The sequence below is a fragment of the Sapajus apella genome, unplaced genomic scaffold, assembly GCF_009761245.1.
Source record: "Sapajus apella isolate SASKATOON/1434 unplaced genomic scaffold, GSC_monkey_1.0 scaffold10, whole genome shotgun sequence".
Lineage (NCBI taxonomy): Eukaryota > Metazoa > Chordata > Mammalia > Primates > Cebidae > Sapajus > Sapajus apella.
The window spans coordinates 17311263-17335972 of record NW_022436950.1 but is presented as its reverse complement, the minus strand read 5'-3'; the positions used below and the strand labels follow the sequence as shown (position 1 = coordinate 17335972).

The following is a 24710-nucleotide window of genomic DNA, read 5'->3' as shown; positions in this document are numbered from 1 at the left end:
GTCTCAAGGTGGTCTTAAACTCTTGGTTTCAAGCCATTCTCCCACCTTGGGCTCCCAAAGCCACTGTGATTATAAGAATGAGCCACTATGCCCACCTGACATTACACTACAGATTTCTCTATAGTGCTTCACAGTCAGAGAGTAGTTCTTACTTATCACAAGAACCACTGATAAAGTAAAACCTACCAATACATAACTTAGAGCTGCTCAGCAGAGAAGTAAACAGAAACCTTCCACTTGGAAGAGGTGAGAAGGCCCACGTTGAAAAGGAATCTTCATGGCATCTCCAAACCTAATCTTCATATCTTCAAAGCAATCCAAAAAGGTTCTCAGAAAGACCAGGTACCTCTGTCATAATGGGGACATGAGAATCATGCCTGTAATAGAAGCGATTATCTCTGGTCTGTCAGTACAAGGTCACATGATGGGGGCTTTGCTTCACTCTTCTGCTTGGTGAAGCAGTTTGACTTTCAGAAGAGCAAACTGTGTGAGTTTCACTGGGGGAGGTTGACTCAGAAGGGCAGGAGCCAGACCAAGGGACATTCAAAAGCAGAGTGGCAGAAAAAAATTAGAAGTTTTCCAAGCTCAAAAAGCAGGAAAGTCCTAGGAATGGATGGTCTTAGAGACAGAAAAAAGGAAAAGTTCCTGGAAAAGAGAGGCTTGCTCCAAACTGAAAAGAACGCTGGAAGAAGAGAGAGAAATAGAGGGAGGCATCAAACATCAGAATATGATTACTAAGGTATTTGTGATAAAATGAACCCTAACTGATGTTCTGCATGCAATCAAGGTGGTATTACACTAGGCAACAATGAATGACCCATTTCCAATTTGAAGGACACATTTGCAGTGGGAGAATTGATCTGCATCCCCAATTCCCTCTTCCCTTATAGGGGAGATTCTTGTATACTTGAGAGCAGCAGAATGTAGGTGGTTGATGTAGGGGAAAAGACATTAGAAAGGACAATGCAATAGTTATGATCCTACCATGAGCTAGACAAATTACATATACCCTTACTTAGTACTGATTTGAGAAAAATCCTATTTGGTTTGCTACCAATATTTTAAAATAAATAGAATTTGGACTTTGCCTGCTCAAATCTTTCAAAAGTGCAGAAAGATAGGGGAAAAGGTGAATGTAAATAAAACAAATACTTGGAATAAACCCTTTTAAAGTAGAAGTCACCCAAGTGTCCGGATGGGGACATCAGGGAAGAGGATGCCACCATGCCCTGCTTAGCATTACAAACTGCTAAGCCATCTCACCTTCCACCTGTCACAGTCTCTGTCCTGGGAATCAGTTGACACTCTCCATGAGATTTCTCAGAGGACATGTTCAGTGTCTTGGCGTGGGCAACATGAGAGCTAGGAGGGCCTGCTGTTTCTTGGTCCTGTTGCATGGGGTCTCCATCCAAATAAGCTGAATAAGCTATCTTAGGAGAGCCAAGGAAATCCACAGGTGGTGAAGTCAGTACTTGATCACCGTGAATCATAATAGTATATGTTAATTGAGTGTTTAATATATAATGGCACTGTTCTCACTATATTACAAAGATTCATCTATTTATTGCTCAAATCAATTAGGTTATATCTAGTCAAAATGAGGAAAAAGAGGTACTGAGAGGTTAATTAACTTGCCCAAGGTCACACAGCTAGGAAGCTGCTGTGTTAGGGTTGAAATCGGGACAAGGTTACATTGCCAGTCCTGGTCCTTTAAAAGTCCCAGTTTTCTGCTACTTTGATCAGCCCCAGAAGGCACGAGGTCTAGAAGCTACCTAAATACTTAATCTTTCATTGTTTGCCTTGTTCTGGCAGTAAGTAAATGTCAACAAAAGTTACCTTTAATGCCTTCAGGAGGCAGCAAACTAACTTATCTCAACTGAAAATAATTTTTACTTCACCTCATTTCCCTTTTAAAATACATCCAATAATCCCACTTTAAAGTGCTTGCTTATTTGGATTGATTGATTGAGACAGGGTCTTGCTCTGTCACCCAGGCTGGAGTGCAGTGGCTGGATAGTAACTCACTGCAGCCTCGAAATCCTAGCTCAAGCCATCTAGGTAGCTGGGACTACAGACGTGTGCCACCATGCCCAGCTAATTTTTGTATTTTTTGTTAGAGGATCACACCGTGTTGCCTAGGCTAGTCTGGAACTCCTGGCCTCAAGCTATCCTCGGGTCTCGGACTCCCAAAGTGTTGGGATTACAGGTGTGAGCCACTGCTCCTTGCCTAAAGTGTGTGTGTGTGTGTGTGTGTGTGTTTTATTTTAAACAGCCTTTTTTCCCCTCCCGGGGAAAATTTATTAGCCAATATTTCCATGCAAAAAGGAACTTGAGACACTTCAGCCTCAACTTTCCGCCTCTAATTCGGTAGGGACAATAGCAGGTGGAAGATGAAGATATGTAGTAAGAATTCCAACCTTCTCACCTTCCCGTTACAGCCGATCCGCTCTGCATTTCGAACGCAACGTCTTTGCGGGCGTTCTAAGTCCTTCGTATTCCGATGCAAGCCCCGCAGCGAACCTCGCCTTCTTCCCGACCGCCACCTCTGATTGTGGAGACTTCATAGAAGGTCTGGGATAAGGACTGTGTCGCTGCAGAGACCGTGTCTTGGGCTCTAGGGCACGCGGATGCAGGCTCCGCCCCTGGGGAGAAATTCACAAACTCACCTCAAGACTCCCAAGGTGTTTCCAAGTTCCCCTCCCACTTTCCTGTCCAGGTCACGCTGCCCCGGCCTCGGACAATGAGAGGGTTTGTCAAGATGCTCTTTGCACCTCTGGAAGTCCCGAGAGAAATGAGGGACTTTCGGCGGGGAACACGTTTTCGGAAGCTGTTAGGGGCTGAGGTTCTCGAAGCCCTGCTGGGCGCCAAAAGCACTGGAGAAAGGCGGGACTAAACGAAGGCGACCCTCCGCAGGGCGCGGGCAGCCTCAGGCACCGTACCCGGCGTCGGCTTCTTTCTTAATTTACTTCTTTGGGCACCTCTGCAATTTTTACGAATAGATGCAAACGCGGAACTTTCGAGCTGGCTCTGGGAGCGGCCCGTGGGCATCTAGGAATATGAAAGACGTCATCCGCTTGTAAATAACCTACCTCCCAGCCCCAGAAATTGGGGACGTCACAGGTGAGGCCGAATACCAGGTTCCGCACAAAGGTCAACCAAACTGAGCCGGGATGGCGAGTGACTGGGTCGACAAGATACCGTGGCCACTGGTTCCCTCCACGCGCGACAAGTGGGCTCGTGACAGCGTCCTTGTGCCTTCGATTTGTCCCGGAGCCCTCCCCTGCCTTTTTGATCTCAAACTCACCCGTAACGGGGCTAGGAATTGGGGCGAAGGGGACAACCTAAAGTGTCGTTGGCCCGGAGGAGAGGGTCTCAGCGCCTGTCACCCCGGGAAGCCTAGGGTCCTTTCCTGCCCGAGAGGCTGCAGGTGGGGGAGGAAAACCCCGCCAGCTCCAGGGTGCGGGATTCTGCTCCTCCCACCTGAGAGCCTCCCCTGGTGTCCCACGTTCCAGTCGCTGTGACTGCCCTGGCCACGGTCGCAGAGTAAGCAGGAACCCAGTCCTTGGCCCGCGTGCCCTCCTCTTCCCTTGAGAGTCCTTGAGCTCAGCAGGAAGCCACCGTCGGCGTGTGCACCCTCAGGTAAAGTCCAGTTTGTATCCCCCCCCCCCCAGAAAAAGGAAATGGAGGTAATCCCATGTCTCCCACCAACTGCAAACCCAAGTATACCTGCACCCAAGAGCGTGGAATTAATTTGCACGCTGAATGGCTGCTGTTTAAAAAAGGGTCTTTTTAGCAGCTCTCCTGGCGAGTATTTTAAAACACGACTCTGCTCCACATCAGCTCTGTCGTCGGCACCTGTCAGCGACCAGCAGACAAGCTGAAATTCCCCTTTCAGCTGTCACTGGCGATGACACCCACATCTATCACTGGCGATGTTTTGTTAATTTAACCTCGAGACTTCCCTGATTATCCGCATAATCCGTCCTCAAATCCCCTCGTTGTCACTGAATTTTGCTGACTCAGGGGACTTGGAAAGCACTCACCTATTTTGTGGGGGATGGGAAAGCCCACAGAAAAGCCTCCTGCAAGGGGAAGGAGCAACAGCCCCCGCTCTCCAACGTGAGAAAAGACCCCAGCAGCCAAAAGCGGATGCAAATATTTACTTAACTTTCCTGGGAGTCCAAAGGTACCCGGAGTGTGTGTGTGTGTGTGTGTGTGTGTGTGTGTGTGTGTGTGTGTGTGTGAGAGAGAGAGAGAGAGAGAGAGAGAGAGAGACAGAAGCAACGATTAAATAACCCTGCTTTGGTGATCCAAGCCCACTTTCAAAATCCAAAATCCTAAGCATTGCTTCAGGATCTCCCAATCGGTTTCTAAGACAGGGCACCTGGTGGCGTTTAGTTCATTAAAGTGAGATTAGGAAGACAGTTGCCTTTCAATAAATACGTTAAATCTAATGGCTCTCAAATCTGGCTGCACAATAGTCTCACTTGGGGTGCCTTTAAAAAAATACCGATGCATCTCCTTCTCCACTGCCCTGATCAATTAAATATATGTCTCTGGGGAGGAAGGGTGCTTCAGTACATTTTTTAAAGCTCTCCAGATAATTCTAATATGTGACTAGGGTTGAGAGCCTCCATAAGGCTCACATCGGTGGATAAATTGCTATGCGTTAATTTAATAGGAAATGAGCTTCTAGGGACAAATTATTTGCCTGGCAGAGCTTGACCCTCTGATTTTTTTCCCAAGCAAATACTTTCTAATTCTCACTTGAAGTTAATTCTTCCCTAAACTTTGCGTCAGATAGAACTTGCTCTCTACCTCTCAAATTCAACTACAAAATATTTTTAAAGCCACACAGTAGTGACACAAATGAGTTATTCACATATGATGGAGAATACTTGTTTATGTGCTATGAGATAGTTGAGTGGACCATATATTACCACAGTTCTTGAAATCATAGCTGTTGAAACAAAAGTGTTCTATTCTTTCAGTGATTAAACATGCTCTCTTCTGCTTATTTTGTGGTATGTTTTGTAAGATTAGAGGCTAAAAGAACTTTTTGCATATTTTCTCCATTCTCTTCCCACTTCAATATCCCCCACTCAACCCCATGGAGATGTGGTATTTCTAAACCAAAGATAATCCAATTTTACATGCACAGAACTTTTTTTAAAAAGAAAAAAAAGGAAGTGTGCACATTCTTCCTCAGCTCCTAGGAATATTCTTGGAAATGAAACATTGAACATTCTTACTTCTCCAAGTGTATTTTATAATCAGAAGTTGTGAATTTATCACAGAAACAAATTTGCTTTTCTTTGGCATATTTTAGTCTGCATAAGAGTACAGAAGGCTTAGAATCAAACCTGATTGAAGGAAAACAATGCTGATATATATTACAAAGCTTATCTTATATGGAAAATCAAAAGAGATATCTAGCAGAGGATAAATGCAATCTCTTACACTTTCTTCATTTACATAACTTCAAACTAAGATCTGGCTGCAGTCATTTCTAACACTCATTTCAGAAATAGTTACTACGGTAAATATTAGCTACTCCTCAAACTCACGCTATAACAAATACAATTTTAAAAAACATGATTTGAAAACAAGAAGTGTAATGCATATTTAGCAAGCATGCAGTTCATTGTCCCTAATGTGAATTTCATTATCTTTGTATAATAGCAGAAATGTGAAATACAAATATCACCTAACAGAAATTCAATGATTAAAGAGGGTGCGAGTTGAATCACAGAATAACTGGAGGGTTGCTCAGTTATCAAGATTTTAAAATTATCAATTCTATGAAGAATGATTTATTAAAATGGCAAAGATTGAATACTTAATAAAACAGAGAGTAACAAATAGTAAGAAATTTAATAGATCTTGTTCTCATGTTGGAAATTCCACTGCAATGTGCTTTAGTCCCAGTTACACAGGTGCTGCTAGCCTTGGAGGCGACAATGTAGACACGTTCACAAAGATACCTTAAAATGTCACACAGTGCAGAAATGATTAAAAATGGAGGCCAAATATCCTTTAGTCTCTTTAGTGGTTCCTGTCACTGAATATAAAACAGTGAGAGTTCCACTGTTATAGTGCTAATTTTTCTCAAAACTCAAGGTGCTTTCCATAATATTTTTTCACCTTTCAAAAATTCTTATGAAGTAAAGGAAACTGTTTACCTCAGCTTCCCAGGTTAGTGTGAGTCTGGGAAGCCAAGTCACCTAACATTCATTCCAGAGTGTCCTTTCAGCAGACTCAACAGAACTTTTAGCAGTCACTCACTATGTGACCAGAACTGGTTAAGGCTTTGTGGATCAAATGGATGACCAGATAGACAAAGTTCCTGTTCATGTCTTTACATTCTGGTTGCAGGGATTGCTGAAAAATGCAACTGATAAGTAAGACTACTGCAAACAGCATAACACTTATTAAATAAAGTAAAGCTTATTGAGAGAGTAAAGCTGGGATAGATATCCCCTGAGATTAGAGTGGTCAGGGCAGACCTCTCTGGGGAGGTAATATTAGACCCTTGGAGACCTAAACGAAAGAAAGGTCCATATAGGGCTTTAGTTTGCAAAGAGTTTTCATGAATTTATCCTCTTATGTGTACAAATCTTCACATCAATTCCATGAGGTAGGTGGGGATGATACTCTCCACCCCTAATTTTATAGATGTTGAGCCTGAGACTCAAAAGAGGTTAAATGAGTTTTCATGGCCTTTCTGACTAAAGAGAGAACGAGTATTCAGTCTTATACCTCCTGGTTGCAGATACTGACCCCAAACCCAATATGCTGTCTAGATGTGCATGTTCTTCACTAAATCCTATTGTATTCAGAGGCTGAATGTTTAGTTCATCATCTGCATCATAAGTTTCTTTCACCGATAACTCTAACCTGTAGTCCCAGAACCTTGGCAGAACACTGCACATGGGGACCAGGAGTTTCCGACCAGGTACGAAGACCAGGCCAGGCTGGGTTTTTTGTAGTGACTCTACTTGGTAGTTCTCACTCATAAGGTGAAGAGGTGTCCAGGATTGAATCAAGCTTTTCCAAGATGATGAAAGTAACCATGGGAAGGGAGAAAAACACTTCATTTTCACCAGGAGTCCTCTAGACAACTCACTTGTTATTTGAACAATTACTTCTTAAACTCCTGCTTTGTCTAAGGTACTGGTGTGCAGGTCCTTCCAAGTGAATAGAAATGATTAAATCAAATCTGCTGAATGAAGAGAGGTGAGAGAGACACCTGAATACCAGATAACCATGAGAAACCAGACAGATATTTCCCATGATCACATCCTGTCACTCAATTCCTGGTAACAAAATCAGAAATTAGCAATCAAGCATGGTAAGCCACAGAGAATATCTCACCGTGTTTAGATACTGAGCCACTAAGTGTGTCTCTTTGATTTAAAAGTATTCTGACTCAAATTTTAATTAGATGAAATTTACACATGCAATCCATAAGAGAAGCAAAATGTGGCTGTTGTTGTCACTGAGGTGATTCAAGAATGTATTTCCCAGTTATGAGGAATCTTTTAGGTTACATTATTGGTGTATTTTTCTGGAACACAAATTAAAAAGAAAGCTGGTGCCCAAAGTAACTTTAAACAGACTTCCAGGTTGCCAGTTTAACACACATAAAAAACTCATGTGTGTGTACACATGTGCAAATCGTTACATCCACAAAGCCAAGTTGTTGCTAGTATGCATATATTTTATACGTGATACATCTTTATACATATACTTAATACGCACATATATACATGTGTAGCTATACTTCTGCAACTTAACAGTTTTTAGTGGAAACAGAATTTCAGCAATGAAGGTAAACAAAGAATGAATAAAAGGTAAAAATGGATATAGAAGTAAAACTATAGAGACATGGGGGTATAAATAAATTAAAACTAATCTCTGAAAAGCGATTTTTAGCAATAGAAACCTAAAAACATTTCCTAGAAAGCAGAACAAAATCTAACAACAGAGTTCAATTTTAGTAGATGTTGTGGTAGTAATATGTAAGTTACTTCTCTCTTTGGAATACAACAGATCTCACTGGGCTCCTATTAACTCCTAGAAATAATCCCACGAAACACTCATTTTAGCAATGTGCATTTCCATGTGTGAGTTATTTCTCGCTCAGCCCCATTTAAAAATGTGAAATTTGGATTTAGATGGGGACATATTTAAAAAAGAAAAGTGCCATACAAGTAATGGAGCACTTTTACCATGAAATTAATGTCATAAAATAGATTTTTCTATAAATACCTCTTTTTTATTATTAAGACAATGCAGACATAAAACACTTCATACTGTAGTTTCTACATTGCAGCCAACCCACTTATCAACGGCCAATAAATTACTTCACCCCTATGATAGATAAAAATGCTCAATTCAAGTTCAATTAATAGAATAGTGTCAGGATATCATGCAGACAGCTTGCATAAATACTCGAGGAATAACAGCATACCTTCAGTAGCTTCTGCGATTTTTAAGCATGAAAACTTTTTCTTATTCCAAATTTCAAAAGATGGAATAAAGAATGTTTTCATATAAAATACATTTGGAACACTTTTCCTTCTTTAAAAAAGGCATCTAACCCACTTGCAACATACACTGGTAATTCATCTTTGTAATTACAAAATGAGATAGATATGTATTCTTTTTCAACTCATGTGACTGTATGTGAACATTTCAGTAATTCCCACAATATCAAACAGCTAAATTCAAAATCATATTATACTTTCTAATATGTGTATATGATATATATGTTTGTAATCAAAGGCAGAAAGACCTTCAGTTAGTTGATTTCATCTTTGGGCACTATTTTATATTTTATCAGACAATTAAGAGTCATTAGTTATTTCACAGTATAAAATATTGAATCAATTACCAACAGGCCTTTATTTTCTGCTCCTAATTTCGAAATGTATTTGGACACGAGGTATGGAACTAATGTCACTGCTTATCAAACAACTTTTCTGGAAATCTTAATGCACAAAAATTTCCAGATTTATATATTGAAAAATAAATTATATCTTAAATGAAATTGAGAAAAAATGGCGAGGGAAAGGAGAAAATCTAGTTCATATTCGGCGTGAATATCTTTCAGTATCTTCCAGGTGGGGGCAACAGTAAGTCACTTTTGAGAGAAGGGAGAACAGGCTCTTAAGCTCCCTGAGTCCAGTTAACAGAAGATGAAATGACTTCCTGGCAGTAACACCGTGAATAAAACAACCACAAGCTTCCAGGAGATGAGACTTCTGGGCTCTGCTCCAGACAACACCCGGTCGTGGGTAAGTAGGGCTCACCGCCCTGGGCGCGCCACCACCTCTGCTGCGCGGAGTCCGCCCCGAGCGCGCACGCGCGCCGTGCACCTGCCCCAACGAGCCCAGCTGCGGCCCGCTGGTTCTTCCGTCAGCTCCGGCTACGCCCGCGCTGTGCCTGCAGGGAGTGTCCGTCACTCTCAGCTCTCAGGGTGTCTCCCTTTCCAGGACCGCTAGGAAGTAGGGTACCCTTTACCTCTCATGTTTACATCCCTTTCATTCTTCCTCCGGGCAATTCAAATCCATTCACAGCCGCCACAGATCCACTTGCGCGCGCGCAGCTGCACCTTTAAAGAAACTCTCAAGTCCTGGCAGCCAGAACACCCGCTTTCGGGCGGGGCGGCGGGGCTCCCCCTCCCCTTGCCTCCTCTCTGCAGATCTTTATGCTCTGGGGAGGGATGGCCGCACACTCTGGCGAGGACGAAGGTGATGCATAACGCAGAGGTCAGTTTTGCACAGTTCGAGCAAAAGGGACCCCCCACCAGCATCCCCACCTGGTCAGTTTCCCTCTCTGGTACCCCTCGAAGGACGAGGAGTAACAGAAGCCCGAGGGACAGAAAACTGAGGCCCCGCGGTGGCGGAGTTGGAAGGGGATGTGAGTCCGGGAGAGTCCGGGGGCCGCAGGGAGAGGGCGCAGAAGCTCGAGCGCACCGAGCCAGAGGCCCCCTCTTCCGTCGCGCGGGGCTGGAGGTGCAGGCGCCAGGTCCGCGGCGCGGCCCGGCTACGTGTCGCTCCTCCGCGCGCCGCCCGCTGCCGCCCGTACCCGCGGGCCGCCGCCGCCGCCGCCGCTGCCCCCCGCCGAGTCCGCGGCCGCACCCTCGGGCCGATACTTGAGCCAGCAGATGACCCAGGTGACAACGACCGAGAAGAGCGCCAGGATGCTGGCCACCGACAGGCAGATGGGCCCCACGGGCGAGGGCGAGGGCGACCCGGTGGCCGGTGCTTCGCCAGGGGGCGCCCCGCCTCCGGGGGGTCCCCCGCCGCCGTAGTGGTTGACGAAGATGAGGCCGGTGAAGAGCAGCACCACCATGGAGAGGAAGGAGAAGACCACGCACACGCAGCCAGCGGTGAGCGCCGCGCGCTTGCAGTTCTGGCAGCTGTCGTAGGCGCCCGGGGCGCGTAGGCCGGGGCGGGCGCGAGACCCGGGGGCCTCGTCCTCGGCGTGCGGCGGCGGCTGCGGAGCGGCAGGAGAGGGCGGCGGTGGCGGGGCCGGGGTGGGCGGCGGGGTGGCTGCGGGCGCGGGCAGGCGCGCGGGCAGCGGCGGGAGGCGGTCCTGAGGCAGCGGGTCGTGCGCGGCGCGCAGAGCCAACGGGAAGGCCTCGGCGAGCTTGGTGTTGTTGGGCAGGCCGTGCACGCGGCTGTCGGGCAGCGGCGTGCGGTGGCGGCACACAGGGCATGCGATGGCGCCGGGCGGGCCAAGCCAGGGCGGCGGGCGCGGCGGGCGCTCAGGCGCGGCAGTGGCGGCAGCGGCGGCGGCGGCGGCGCGGAGCTGCAGCTGGCTCAGGCACTCCTGGCAGAAGGTGTGCAGGCACGCCAGCAGCTTGGGCGCACGCCGGTCCGCGTCGAAGTAGTTGTAGCAGATTTTGCACTCGTAGTCCTCGAGCTGAGGGAGGCCAGGGACCGTCTCCGCGGCGTCCCGGGCTGCTGCGTCCCCGCAGTCCGGGGATCCCTCCACGGCGACCCCAGTTCCCTCCCGGCTCCTGGAGCTGCCGCTCGGGCTCTGCTGGCTGCCGCCGCTGTCGCTCGCCAGCGCTGCCATGGCATGATCCGCCCCTCATCGGGGGCTAGGTGAGGTGCCTTACTCCCCCTGCGCCGCCGCCGGGGCTGCGGGCGGGGAGGAGGCGCTTCTGCCTCCCCCACTCTGACTGCTGTCGCCTGGCGGGGGAGGCACCACTGGCTGGGCCAGGCGGGGGCGCAGCGGCGACCGCCTCCCCCTCCCGCCTCCCCGCCCCCAGCCCCCGGCGCGTGCACCGCGGTCCTTCCCCGTCCCTGGGCGCCTCAGCAGTCCCCTTCGGCACCCTCAACGCAGCCTTCCCGGCAGCTTTGGATATAGGCTTTAGTTGGACTTGGAATTGGGAGTTGAGTGCGGCCCGGTGGCGCGCGGTAAGGAGATTTGGGGTGCGGCTGCTTTATAAAGATGTTGCTTTTCACCCCAGCAACTCCCCGCCCCCCACGCAGGTTCGTGGCAGGAAACCGGGTCCTGAGTTTTCCTTCTTTCTCTTCCTCGGCACCACCTCCCCACCGGTGTGGTTCTGTTTATCCTCCCCGGTCTGGGGCTGGGTCTTTGGCGAAGCCTCCTTGTCACCCATCCACCCCCAAGCCAGAGCTCACCAATGATGTAATGTGGGACCCGTGCAGGGAGGGGAAGTGGCAGCCTCAGCGGCCTGGCAGCGGCGGTTCCTTCTCTTCTTGAAAATTGTGATCTCATCTCTCCATCCGAGGGAGACAAAACAGCCATCACCAAGCCGTTCACGCTTTGTGCTTTTGTTAGCGGAGCCCCGGAACCCCTGCAGCGCGCATCTCAGGGTGCAAACCGAGCCCCAGCCTTTTCCTTGTATATCATTTGGAGCAAATTTTTGAACTGAACAGTATTTCTCTCTCTCTCTCTCTCTCTCTCTCTCTCTCTCTCTCAGAAATATTGCCGAAATTTAAAGAAGGACGAAGACACAAACTCATAGGTGAGTCTTGCTGTTTTCCTGCCGCTGACCACAGCAAATCGAGGTAGCTATTTCGTTGGTGCACAGGAGTTCACAGAGGCAGACGGGGGCGGGGCGGGGAAGTTGTCAAACAGATTAACAGACTTTCAAAGTGCGGCTCAAACCGAGTTCCTGGGCTCCCTCACTCGCTTGGTCCACTTAAACTTTTAACATACACATGCAGGGAGCTGAAACTCCAGGGGCAACGTGGGACAGGTCTTCTTGATTTAATCAAAACAAATAGATCAGCTGGACCGGGTAGCAAGAAACAGCTTGCTTAAGGAGCACTGAATAGGTGACAGGAGTGGGGGGGGGGGCTTGAGGGCGGACCATCTGAGGGGTGTTCAGATATTCCTAACCAGAAAGTCTGCGCCCGGATTTCTCAGGTTGGGCCTCACCCTACGAGCAGGGAACCTACCTTCCTCCTCAACACAAGAAAAGATGGCTGTGGAATGTTCTGGATTCCCACAAGTTGGGAATGTTCCTACTTTTTCTTCAGATTCTCTGCAGACGACAGCAAGATGCCCCCAGGGAATGTTTGCGAAAAGGATGAATGGATTGAAGCAAGCTGAAGAAAAAGAAGGAAGGAAAGAGAGACACCAGTAAATCACCAATGTAAAGAAAAGAGGTGGAGAAGAGGACTTACACATATTGTTTCTATGACATTTGAAAATAATTTTTTTACTCTATACTAATGGTGAATGTAATGTCTTCAGTTTAAGGGGCTTTAAGTGAAGTTCATTAAAACCCACTACTTTCCATTTTCTAGTTTTAAATTTTGCAATTATTACTTGGGGTGATGATATTATTCTTTCAATTTTTTTAAGCATTTCACTTTGTGATGGGGTGGTGATCAGAGAGGGTGGGTTCAGGGGACATCAGGAGAAGGCCTTAGTCTGGTCTTGGAACATTGCAGAGTGTCACAAACCTGACTGTGTAGGAAGTGGCTTTCTGTCCTCTCTCCCTCAGTTAGTTGTATGACTGTGAAAAGCCTGAAAATGTGCGTTTATGCACAGTGTTAAACTGGGCTCTTGTGCTTTAAGCTCTGAGTAGCTGTGGGCTGAGAAGAGACCTAATGCTGATGTAGGACATATTGAAAACAGAATATCCGGGAGAAGAGAAGCACAGGAACAGGAGGGCTAGTGTGACCTCCACACCAAGTGACCAAAAAAAGTTCTGAAGGCCTATATGTTTGCATATAGTGTGCATATGGGCAAAACATTTAAGATTTTGAAGTTTCACTTTATTATGCATCCTCACTATTCAATGACAGATTTGAGGAACAGAGTGTAGGATTACACTGGGGTTTCTCTAGCTCAGCAAAATTGACATTTGGAGCTGGCAGTCTTTGATGCCAGGCTGTTCTGGGCATTGTTTACTGTTTAGCAGCATCTCTGGCCTCTACCTACTTGATGTCAGTAACATCCGTCCCCATTGTGACAACCAGAAATGTCCCCAGTTGAGGTACATGGAGCTACAACAAAGCCACGGATTTGGTTAAAGTGAAACTGAAACCCGTAATCTCTTACAGCTCCTGACTAGTGTAAGATAGCATTCTCAAAGAATTTAGCGGCTACAGGCATTTCTTCTATAGCTCACCGTCATTTAGATGCCACTGAACTCTCTTTGAGAGATCCAGTACAGTTTTTGTCAATAACACATCCTGCTGTTGGAGTCATAAACAATTGTCAGAATTTGGTTAACAATGCTAAAATTTACACTGTGTTTGGATAGGTTTTTCAGAGGAACCTGAATCTTCAATTATTTTATAACCTGGGGCCAATCATTCATTTTTAGGACTCGTAAAAATGTCATGTGGGGCTTCTGTAGGTACAGGGCATGACATAGCTAAAGAGTGTGAGTTTGTGTGATGCAGGCCATAGGCATCCTCCTTACTAGACTGTAAGGCCAGTGCTAGTGTTACCTGCAGGTTTAAGTAGTAAAGCTTGGAAATTCATGTAGAAATTAGAGTTCCACTTTGGAGAAAGATGTGTTGAAAGAGGTAAGAGACAAAGAACTCAGTATAGGTTGGGCGTCCGTAATCTGAAAATCTAAAATCCCAAACTTTCTGAGCACCAACATGATGCCACAAGTGAAAAATTCCACACCTGACCTCATGAGATGAATACATAAATTAATATTTTATAATATTAAAAATATTATATAGGCTGGGCATGGTGGCACACGTCCATAATCCCAGCACTTTGGGAGGCTGAGGCCAGTGGATCACTTGAGGTCAGGAGTTCGAGACCAGCCTGGCCAACGTGGTGAAGCCCTGTCTCTACAAAAAAATACAAAAATTAGCCAGTTGTGGTGATGGGCACCCATAATCCCAGCGACTTGGGAGGCTGAGTCAGGAGAATCACTTGAACCTGGGAGGCAGAAGTTGCAGTGAGCCAACATTGCACCATTGCACTCCAGCCTGGACGACAGAGACATTCCGTCTCTCTCTCTCTCTTTCTCTCCCTCTCCCCCCATATATATATATTATATATTTATACATATAATATATGCATGTTATATATAATATATATACACAAAGCGAGACTGTATTATATGTATAATATATACATATATATAATATACATAGAGTGAGACTGTCTCAAAAATATATATACATATTATATATATATATGTATTATAAAATTACCTTGTTATATATGTAAGGTGTATATGAAACATAATGAATTTAATGTTTAGGGTCCCATCCCTCAAATGTCTCATTATGTATGTGCAAATATTCCAAAATCTGACTATCTGAAACACTTTTGCTCCCAAGCATTTCAGATAAGGGATACTCATCCTGTATTCATGTCAATATTTGAACTGACTGTGCAAGAATCTTGTTCATCCTTGAACATGTTAGACATCCACTGTTTGGTGAATTGTTTTATTTTTGAAGATTTGCATATAAATGGGAGACAGCTATGCTGTCAGGCAATCTCTTACGTAGATTCCCTCTACTGACCACCTAAAGTGAGAGAATGCGTTAGTTTTGGAGTTACTGTCTCACAAAGGACTTAGTGGTGAAAAAGCATTCACACAGAGTGTGAGTTGACAGTCCTAAGTCCAAATCCTAGTTCTGCTGCTCATCCTTTGTGTAGTATTAGATGTGCGACTTAGCTTTTCTGTGCCTCGGTTTCCCAAAGTGTAAAATGAGGATAAGGGTGGTTACTGTACAAGCCCATTGTGAAGATTGAATATGCTGTACACATAACATACAAAGACTCCTAGGCTGTTGCTAACATTCAATATTATCTATGACAGGGATTCCTATACCTGATCTCAGTAATTCTTACGAAACCCTGTGAGAGAGGCTTAGAAAACTTATGTAATCAGGCCAAGGTGACACAGACAATAGGAGCAAAGTAGTTTTCATGCAACTCTTCTGCTATTTCAGAGCTAGAGATACAGGTAGTATCTCAGTCAAGAAGACCAAGCAGAGGCCTGACCTATGAATTTAATCGCACATTATTGATCTGCTAGTTGCAATTAAAAAGCCCTGCATAAAACATCAGGACAAAGTGAAATCTCACTGGAGGCATTGGAGGAATATATATATATAGGCAGCTCGTGCCACTCAGAAGCAGGTAGTAGATGACTCAATCAAAGCCTTGGCATTTTAAAATAGAAACTGGGTCAATTCAGTCAACATTTATTGAGGTCCTATTCCAGAAGCCATTGGTGCTGGTGATAATATACCTGGCCTCCTGGACTCAATAATTTAAAAAATGAGCCAAGAGGAGCCTGAGGAGGCAGGCTGATTTTATGTGATGTAGTAATATCCTGGAGGGAATCCTAGAACAGAAAAAGTAAGAGCGTTAGGGAAAAGCTAAGGCAATCTGACTAAAGCATGGACTTCAGTAAATAGTAGTGAATCAACAATCAGATTGTCATAATGTATGAAAATGGGTAAAACTAGATGATGGGGATACAGATGCTCATTATACTACTCTCTTCCATGATACTTAAAAATGTTCATGACAGTCATCAATCTTAGAGACACACTCAAAATTGGCATCATTTGTATAAATATAGCACAAATAATGCTTATATTTTTGAAGACCTCACTAAGCACATTGGTTTTGAGGGATTGGAGAAAATGATCTGGAATCTAGCTCTTTTGTTCATTTTTTTTTCCCCTTCAGTCTTTTTTTGTTCTCTGCCTTCTTTAAGAAATCTACAGCGGGGTGCAGTGTCTCATACCTGTAATCCCAGCACTTTGGGAGGTAGAGGTGGGAGGATCACTTGAGGACAGAAGTTCAAGGCTAGCCTGGGCAACATAGGGAGATTGTCTCTACAAAAAACTAAAATATTAGCCAGGTGTGATGTTGCATGCCTGTAGTCCTAGCTACTCAGGAGGCTGAGGCACGAGGATTCTTTGAGCCCTAGAGTTCGAGGCTGCAGTGAGCTATGATCACACCACTGCACTCTAGCTTGGACAGCCGAGCAAAACACTGTCTAAAAATAAAAAAGAAAAGAAAAGAAAAAAGAAATTAAGGAAGGCCAAGGGTGGTGGTTCACCTTTAATTGCAGCACTTTGGGAGGCAGAAGGGGGAGAATCACTTGAGGCCAGGAGTTCAAGACCAGCCTGGGAAATACAGCCAGCCCCTATCTCTACAGAATATAAAAATAGGCAAAAATTAGCCAAGCGTAGTGGTGTGCACATCTGGTCCCAGCTATGAAGAGAGGCTGGGGTGGGAGGATTCCTTGAACACAGGAGTTCAATGCTACAGTGAGCCACAATTGCACCATTGCATCTAGCCTGGGTGACAAAGCAAGATTTCATCTCAAAACAAAAACAAAACAAAAAGAAATCAAGGAAGCACTGAAGACGACGGGGACCCCAGGTGTCACCTTTTTGAAACAGGAAGGAAAATCAAGGCTGAGCTCACTGCCCAGCACAAGTCCAAGGAGCCCTTCTCTTCCTCTCTCCATTCTCTGCAGGCACTGCTCAGGCCTCAGAGCACTGCCCTTATCACTCCAGACATTAGTGATATCCTTGCTCCAAAACCCAGACTGCATGGACCACAGCAGATAAACAAGAAATATGGGAGCTTATCAATGCTATATAATAAATAGAATAATGAGAAAATGGCAGAATGGAAAATAGGAGCTCTTCCATAGTGGATTTTGTAAGAATTACTAAATCCACTGTAGAAGAAATACCTGTTTAAATGCCTGTTTCTAATCTATACATGGTCTTTGAAGCTTTTTGCTTTTCAGAGTTTTAAACTATGCAGGTGTGGAAGGCTGGACCCTCTCCTCATCTGGGAAAATGATTGCCCCACTTTAATCTCTGGAAGCCATTCATGAGCTTATGCCTTCTATGCCAACCAGATACAGGCTCAATTCTAAAATAGCTTTTTCCTCCTAACATTTGCTACACTTTGTATGGCAGAGGCAAGATCAAATGGAAATGCATGCAATGTACTTTGCTTCTGAAAGATCATTCTGCAGCCTGTGACTCCTTTTTTTTATTTTTTGAGATGGAGTCTTGGAGTCTTGGTCTGTTGCCCAGGCTGGAGTGCAATGGCATGATCTCAGCTCAGTGTAACCTCTGCCTCCCAGGTTCAAGCAATTTTCCTGCCTCAGCCTCCCAAGTAGCTGGGACTACAGGTGCCCACCACCACACCTGGCTAATTTTTGTATTTTTAATAGAGACGGGGTTTCACCATATTGGCCAGGCTGGTCTGGAACTCCTGACCTTATGATATGCCCACCTTAGCCTCCCAAAGTGCTGGGATTATAGGCATGAGCCACCACGTCTGGCCACCTGTGACTCTTTCAATCAAGCCTGCATTGTTGTCAGAAAATTTTTTCCCTCTTATAATTCTACCCTTTTATCTGATGCTATTAATATAAAAACACTTATGTCAAAAATGTGAGTTGAAATTGAAAAAGCTCTTTCTCTTTGAGCAATGAATATTCTCTCTGAGAAATAAAAGTAAAATACAGCACTTTTAATATTAAGAAATATACCTTCTTGGATGCCACAAATAGGAGTAAACGAAGCTGCCATTGTATTGCATTTCTTACCTTTATTTGTCCTGGCAGTTCTATCAAAGCAATGAATCTCAAAACCCAAAACGTTGCCCTAGTGCTGGGAAATATTAAAGGCACTCAAGTTCCCAACCTGACACCAGGAAACATCTTGACCTTGAGGGAGAATAAAAGCCAAAGATGGTGTTAAGACTAATCAAGTCTTTGACTGAAAGAAGAGGTACTGTAAGTTCCCATGGACTGGAGGAGGTGAGGAGATGGCCCAGCTTCTGAGACTCTAGTCTCTTTGATACTTCGCAGAGATCTAAGTAGTAAAAGACATCACAGACTGTATGGCCAAGCAGTTCTTGATGTGTTCGATCACCAGTTGCAATATTTGAAAGGAAAGGAAACATCAAATGAAAACATTTGAGACCTGGTGTCAATTTCTCACTCTTTAATGCCCTTTATACACATATGAAGTCTATTTATAATCTCTTGAGCATCCTGGCTCCAAGGGGAATTTATTAAAAGAATTACATTTGATTAGAACAAAAGTGAACAAAGGTCCACAGAAAGAGAAGGGCAGTCAAACAACATGGGTTTGAACTGGGTGGGTCCATTTATACATGGATTTTCTTCTTCCATTGTCATCCCTGAGACAGCAAGACCAATCCGTCTCCATCCTCCTTCTCAGCCTACTCAACATGACAAAGACAAGGATGAAAACCTTTATGGTGATTTAATTCTACTTATGAATAGTAAATATATTTTCTCTTCCATATGATTTTCTTAATATTCTTTTCTCTAGCTTGCTTTATTGTAAGAATACAGTATATAAAACATATACAAAGTATGTTTGAATCAAGTAATTTGTATTAACTATAAGGCTGCTAGTCAACGGTAGGCTATTAGTAGTTAAGTTTTTAGGAAGTCAAGAGTTATATGCAGATTTTTGACTGAACAAGGGCTGGTTCCCCTAACCTCCTAATTGTTCAAGAGTTAACTGTAGCCGGGTGCAGTGGCTCACGCCAGTAATCCCAGCACTTTGGGAGGCCAAGGTGGGTGGATCACTTGAGGTCAGGAGTTTGATATCAGCCTGGCCAACACGACAAAACCCCATCTCTACTAAAAATACAAAACTTAGCCGGGCATGGTGGTGGGCACCTACAATTCCAGCTATTTGGAAGGCTGAGGGAGGAGAATTGCTTGAACCTGGGAGGCGGAGGTTGCCGTGAGCCAATATTGTGCCACTGCACTCCAGCCTGGGTGATGAAGTGAGGCTCTCTCTAAAAAAAAAAAAAAAAAAAAAAAAAAGTCAACTTTTCTAGAAAGTCTAGTTGTAAATGGCCTTCATTCATGTTTGAGTAGCTCCCAGTCACTGTTTTATGGTTGCTTTTGTGTGTGTGTATGTGTGTGTGTAAAACCCATAACACAAAATTGACCATCAAAACCACTTTTAAGTGTACAGTCCAATAGTGCAAAGTATATTCACATTACTATGAAACAGCCATCCATAACTTTTTATCTTGCAAATCAGAAACTCTATACCCACTAAAGAACAAATTCCTTTTCCCTACTCCCCCCAGTCCCTGGTAACCACCATTTTACTTTCTGTTTCTATTAGATTGGTGCAAAAGTAATTGCGGTTCTTGCTATTAAAAGTAAACTTCACCATTTAGGTACCTCATATAAGTGGAACCATACGCTTTTTGTCTTCTTGTTACTGGCTTATTTTACTTAGCATGATGTCCTCAAGGCTTATTCGTGTTGTAGCGTGTATTAGAATTTCCTCTTCTTTTATGGCAGCATCATATTCCATTGTATGTGTATATCACATTTTATTTATCCATTCAACCATCAATGTACACTTTGAGTTGCTTCCACCTCTTGGCTACCGTGAATAAGGCCGCTCTGAACGTGGGAATGCTGATATCTCTTTGACATACTAATTTCGGTTCCTTTGGACATAGACGCAGGAGTGAGATTGCTGGATTCATAGGGCAATTCTATTTTTAATTTTTTTAGAAACGTTCATACTGTTTTCCATGGTCGTTGCATCATTTTACAATTCCACCAACACTATGTAAGTATTCCAATTTCTCCACATCCTTGCCAACACTTATTATTATTATTATTTGTTGTTGTTTTTGATAGTAACCATCCTAATGAGTCTGAGGTGAAATCTCATTGTGGTTTTGATTTGCATTTCTCTGATGATTAGTGATATTGAGCATCTTTTCGTATGCCTCTTAGACATTTGTATACGATATTTGGAGAAATGTCTATTCAATGCCTTGTCCCATTTTCTGATTAGGTTAATTTTTTTGTTGTTGTTGAGTCATTGTAGAAATTCCTGACATATTCTGGATATTGACCCTCTATCAAAATATATGATTTGCAAATATTTTCTCCCATCCCATAGGTTGCCTTTTCATTATGTTGATGGTGTCCTTCGATGTGGAGAAGTTTTCAGGTTTGATGCAGTCCCATTTATCTATTTTGCTTTAGTTGCCAGTGCTTTTGGTATTGTATCCAAGAAATCATTGTCAAGTCTGATGTCATCAAGCTTCACCTCTATATTTTCTTCTACAAGTTTTATAATTTTAGGTCTTTAATTCATTTCGATTTAATTTTTGTACGTGGTTTAAAATAAAAGTCAACGTCATCCTTTTGCACATGGATATCCAGTTTTCTCAGTACTATTTCTCCATTTCTCTATCCTTTCCCACTTGAGTGATCTTGGTATCCCTGTCAGAGATCATTCGATTATACACATGGGTTTATTTCTGGGCTCTCTATTTTTTAACTTAATTAATTATATTATACTTTAAGTTCTGGGATACATGTGAGGAACGTGCAGGTTTGTTACATAAGTATACACATGCCATGGTGGTTTGCTGCACACATAAACCCCTCATCTGCATTAGATATTTCTCCTAATGTTATCCCTCCCCTAGCCCCCCAAACCCTGACGGGCCCTGGTGTGTGATGTTCCCCTCCCTGTGTCCATGTGTTTTTGTTCTCATTGTTCAATTCCCACTTAAAAGTGAGAACATGCAGTGTTTGGTTTTCTGTTCTTGTGTTAGTTTGCTGAGAATGATGGTTTCCAGCTTCCCCTGCAAACGACATGAACTCATCCTTTTTTTACGGCTGCATAGTAATTCCATGGTGTATATGTGCCACATTTTCTTTATCCAGTCTATCACTGATGGGCATTTAAGTTGGTTCGAAGTCTTTGCTATTGTGAACAGTGTTGTTGTAATAAACATACATGTGCATGTGTCTTTATAGTAGAATGATTTGTGTATATATGCAGTATAGTAGAAAGATTTGGGTATATACCCAGTAATGGGATTGCTGTGTGAAATGATATTTCTGTTTCTAGATCCTTGAGGAATCACCACACTGTCTTCCACCATGGTTGAACTAATTTACACTCCCACCAAAAGTGTAAAAGTATTCCTGTTTCTCCACATCCTCTCCAGCATCTGTTGTTTCCTGACTTTTTAAGGATCGCCATTCTAACTGGCGTGAGAGGATATCTCATTGTGGTTTTGATTTGCATTTCTCTAATGACCAGTGATGAGCTTTTTTTCATACGTTTCTTGGCCACATACATTTCTTCTTTTGAGTGTTTGTTCATATCCTGTGCTCACTTTTTGATGGGGTTGTCTTTTTCCTGTAAATTTGTTTAAGTTCTTTGTAGATTCTGGATATTGGCTCTTTGTCAGATGGATAGATTACAAAAGTTGTCTCCCATTCTGTAGGTTGCCTCTTCACTCTGATGATAGTTTCTTTCACTGTGCAGAAGCTCTTTAGTTTAATTAGATCCCATTTGTCAGTTTTCACTTTTGTTGCCACTGCTTTTGGTGTTTTAGTCATGAAGTCTTTGTCCATGCCTATGTCCTGAATGGTATTGCCTAGGTTTTCTTCCCTAATTTTTATGGTTTTAGGTCTTACATTTAAGTCTTTAATCCATCTTGAGTTATTTTTTTGTATAAGGTGTAAGGAAAGGGTCCAACTTCAGTTTTATACTGGCTAGCCAGTTTTCCTAACAGCATTTATTAAATTGCTTGTTTTTGTCAGGCTTGTCAGAGATCAGTTGGTTGTACATGTGTGGCATTATTTCCGAGGCCTCTGTTCTGTTCCATTGGTCTACATGTCTGTTTACTGTAGCCTTGTAGTATAGTTTGAAGTCAGGTAGTGTGATGCCTCCAGCTTTGTTCTTTTTGCTCAGGAGTGTCTTGGCTATATGGGCTCTTTTTTCATTCCATATGACATTTAAGTAGTTTTTTCTAATTCTTTGAAGAATGTCAATGGTAGCTTGATAGGGATAGCATTGAATCTATAAATTACTTTGGGCAGTATGGTCATTTTCAATATTGATTCTTCCTATCCATGAGCATAGACTGTTTTTCCATTTGTTTGTGTCCTCTCTTATTTCCTTGAGCAGTGGTTTGTAGTTCTTGAAGAGGTCCTTCGTATCCCTTGTAAGTTGTATTCCTGGGTATTTTATTCTCTTTGTAGCAATTGTCAATGGGCGTTCACTCATAATTTGGCTCTCTATTATTGGTGTATAGGAATGCTTGTGATTTTTGCACATTGATTTTGTATCCTGAGACTTTGCTGAAGTTGCTTATCAGCTTAAGTAGATTTGGGGCTGAGATGATGGGGTTTTCTAAATATACAATCAAGTCATCTGCAAACAGAGACAATTTGACTTCCTCACTTCCTATTTGAATACCCTCTATTTCTTTCTCCTGTCTGATTGCTCTGGTCAGAACTTCCAATACTATGTTGGAGAAGAGGCATTCTGGTTTTTGGAATCTTCAGCCTTTTTACACTGATTTTTTCCTTATCTTCATTGATTTATCTACGTTTAATCTAATGGTGACCTTCAGATAGGGTTTCTGTGCAGACATCCTTTTTGTTGATGTTGGTGCTATTCCTTTTTGTTTGTTAGTTTCTCTTCTAACAGGCCTCTCTGCTGCAGGTCTGCTGGGGTTTGCTGGAGGTCCACTCCTGAACCTGTTTGCCTGGCTATCACCAGTGGAGGCTGCAGAACAGCAAAGATTACTGCCTATTCTTTCCTCTGGAACCTTCATCCCAGAGAGGCATCTGCCAGGTGCCAACTGTGAGCTCTCCTATATGAGGTTCATCTCATTGGGACTGATTAGATAGTGAGTGTAGCCTATGGAGGGTGTCAACCCCTGCTAACTAGGATTACAGGCATGTGCCACCGCAGCCAGCTGGTTTTTGTCTTTTTTTTTTTTTTTTTTTTTTTTGTAGAGATGAGGTTTCACTATGTTGGCCAGGCTGCTCTGGAACTCCTGACCTCAGGTGACCTGCCCTCCTTGGCCTCCCAAAGTGCTGGGATTACAGGCATGAGCCACCACACCCAGCTGGGACTCTATTTTATTTCATTGGTCTATTTGTCTGTGTTTGTGGCCGTGCCATACTGTTCTGATTTCTGTAGCTCTGTAGAATGTTTTGAAATCAGGAAGTGTGAGTCCTCCAACTTTGTTCTTCTTTTCCAAAATTGTTTTGGCTATTCAGGGCTCCTTGAGATTCCACATGAATCTTAGAATAAATTTTTCTACATTTTCAAAAAAAAATGTATTGAAATTCTGATAGGGATTGCATTGATAGTCACTGTTCTTTAATACATGCAGTGAAGAATCTTAAAAACATAGTGAAAACTGCTGAGGCCACAGGCAAAATCTTGATAGCTAGAAGGTTTTATAATTTTTCTCAATTTCTTTGTAAAATAAAACTATTACAGCAGAAACTTATGAAGTGAATATGTTTGCCTCAGAGTATCTTCTTTTCAGATCTATACAGATAGTTTAAATGACCCCTATTAGAAAAGAATGAGAGAACCAATTGATTCCTTTGAACATGGTAGTCTTAATAATAATAATAATAGTTGTTATCATAGTACCATATAATTTGTTTGGTTTTATGTTAATTAAAGCATTTAAATTATATTGTCTCATTTCATTATAGTCTGAAGCAGAATTTCCTAGTTATGGTCTCTAAAATAATAGTTCCTCAAAAAAAGTGTTTTGTCATTGAATAATTTGGAAAGCATTCCAAACCACATTCTACATTTTCTACTCAGAGATTGAATATTAAAGGCTCTGAGAAGTACTGTTACAAAGATGTAAAGAAATCAGTTTGATGTGGTATAAACAAGTGTTTATCAAACTTTTACAGCCTCGAAAAATTTTTTTTAGTAAACCTATTAATGTATCTTATGTATGACTAAAAGCGTTAAGAGAAGAGAATTTTGAAGAAACAGATTCAGATGCTGCATCATAAATATTGAAATGTTTCAAAGTAGTGCAGGAGAGAAAGTGCATAAGACAAAGGAGCACATCTACCAACATAGGAATTGGCTTCTCCCATTATACCTAGAAAGGGCTAAGGCTGGAAGTGAGACTCGATATGCATGGAGAACCAGATGTATTAACAATAAAGAAACAGGGTAATTTTTTCCATATGCCATTTGCATCATCTACATGAAGCCATGTACTTACGTGCAGCAGCACCCTTGCTGAAAAGAAACAGAGTCTAAGCGCACATTGAGCCAAGATAGACTGCCTCTGTTAGATGGTATCTGCTTAATTGACTCTTCACATGATGATGATTTTGTAAAATTTCCCATAGATGGAAATAAAAGACAAATCACCTTTCATCT

At 43.3% G+C, this 24710-nt stretch overlaps 2 protein-coding genes across 2 annotated transcripts in view; both read left to right on the top strand.

Moving 5' to 3' along the window:
• Positions 1-3170: 3170 nt before the first annotated feature.
• On the top strand, positions 3171-12801 carry LOC116552019. The gene is given in 8 exon segments (XM_032278799.1): positions 3171-3306; positions 3794-3939; positions 4024-4119; positions 9308-9591; positions 9593-9799; positions 9801-10396; positions 11963-12050; positions 12412-12801. Coding segments are annotated over 8 exon segments (1773 nt in total). The 3' UTR covers positions 12632-12801.
• The window catches only part of SGPP2 (sphingosine-1-phosphate phosphatase 2), a 258416-nt gene continuing 243394 nt past the window's right edge, over positions 9689-24710 (top strand). Inside the window, exon 1 of the mRNA XM_032278042.1 lies at positions 9689-9773. The gene's annotated coding sequence lies outside the window, so the exon portion shown is untranslated. The remainder of the gene's footprint in view (positions 9774-24710) is intronic.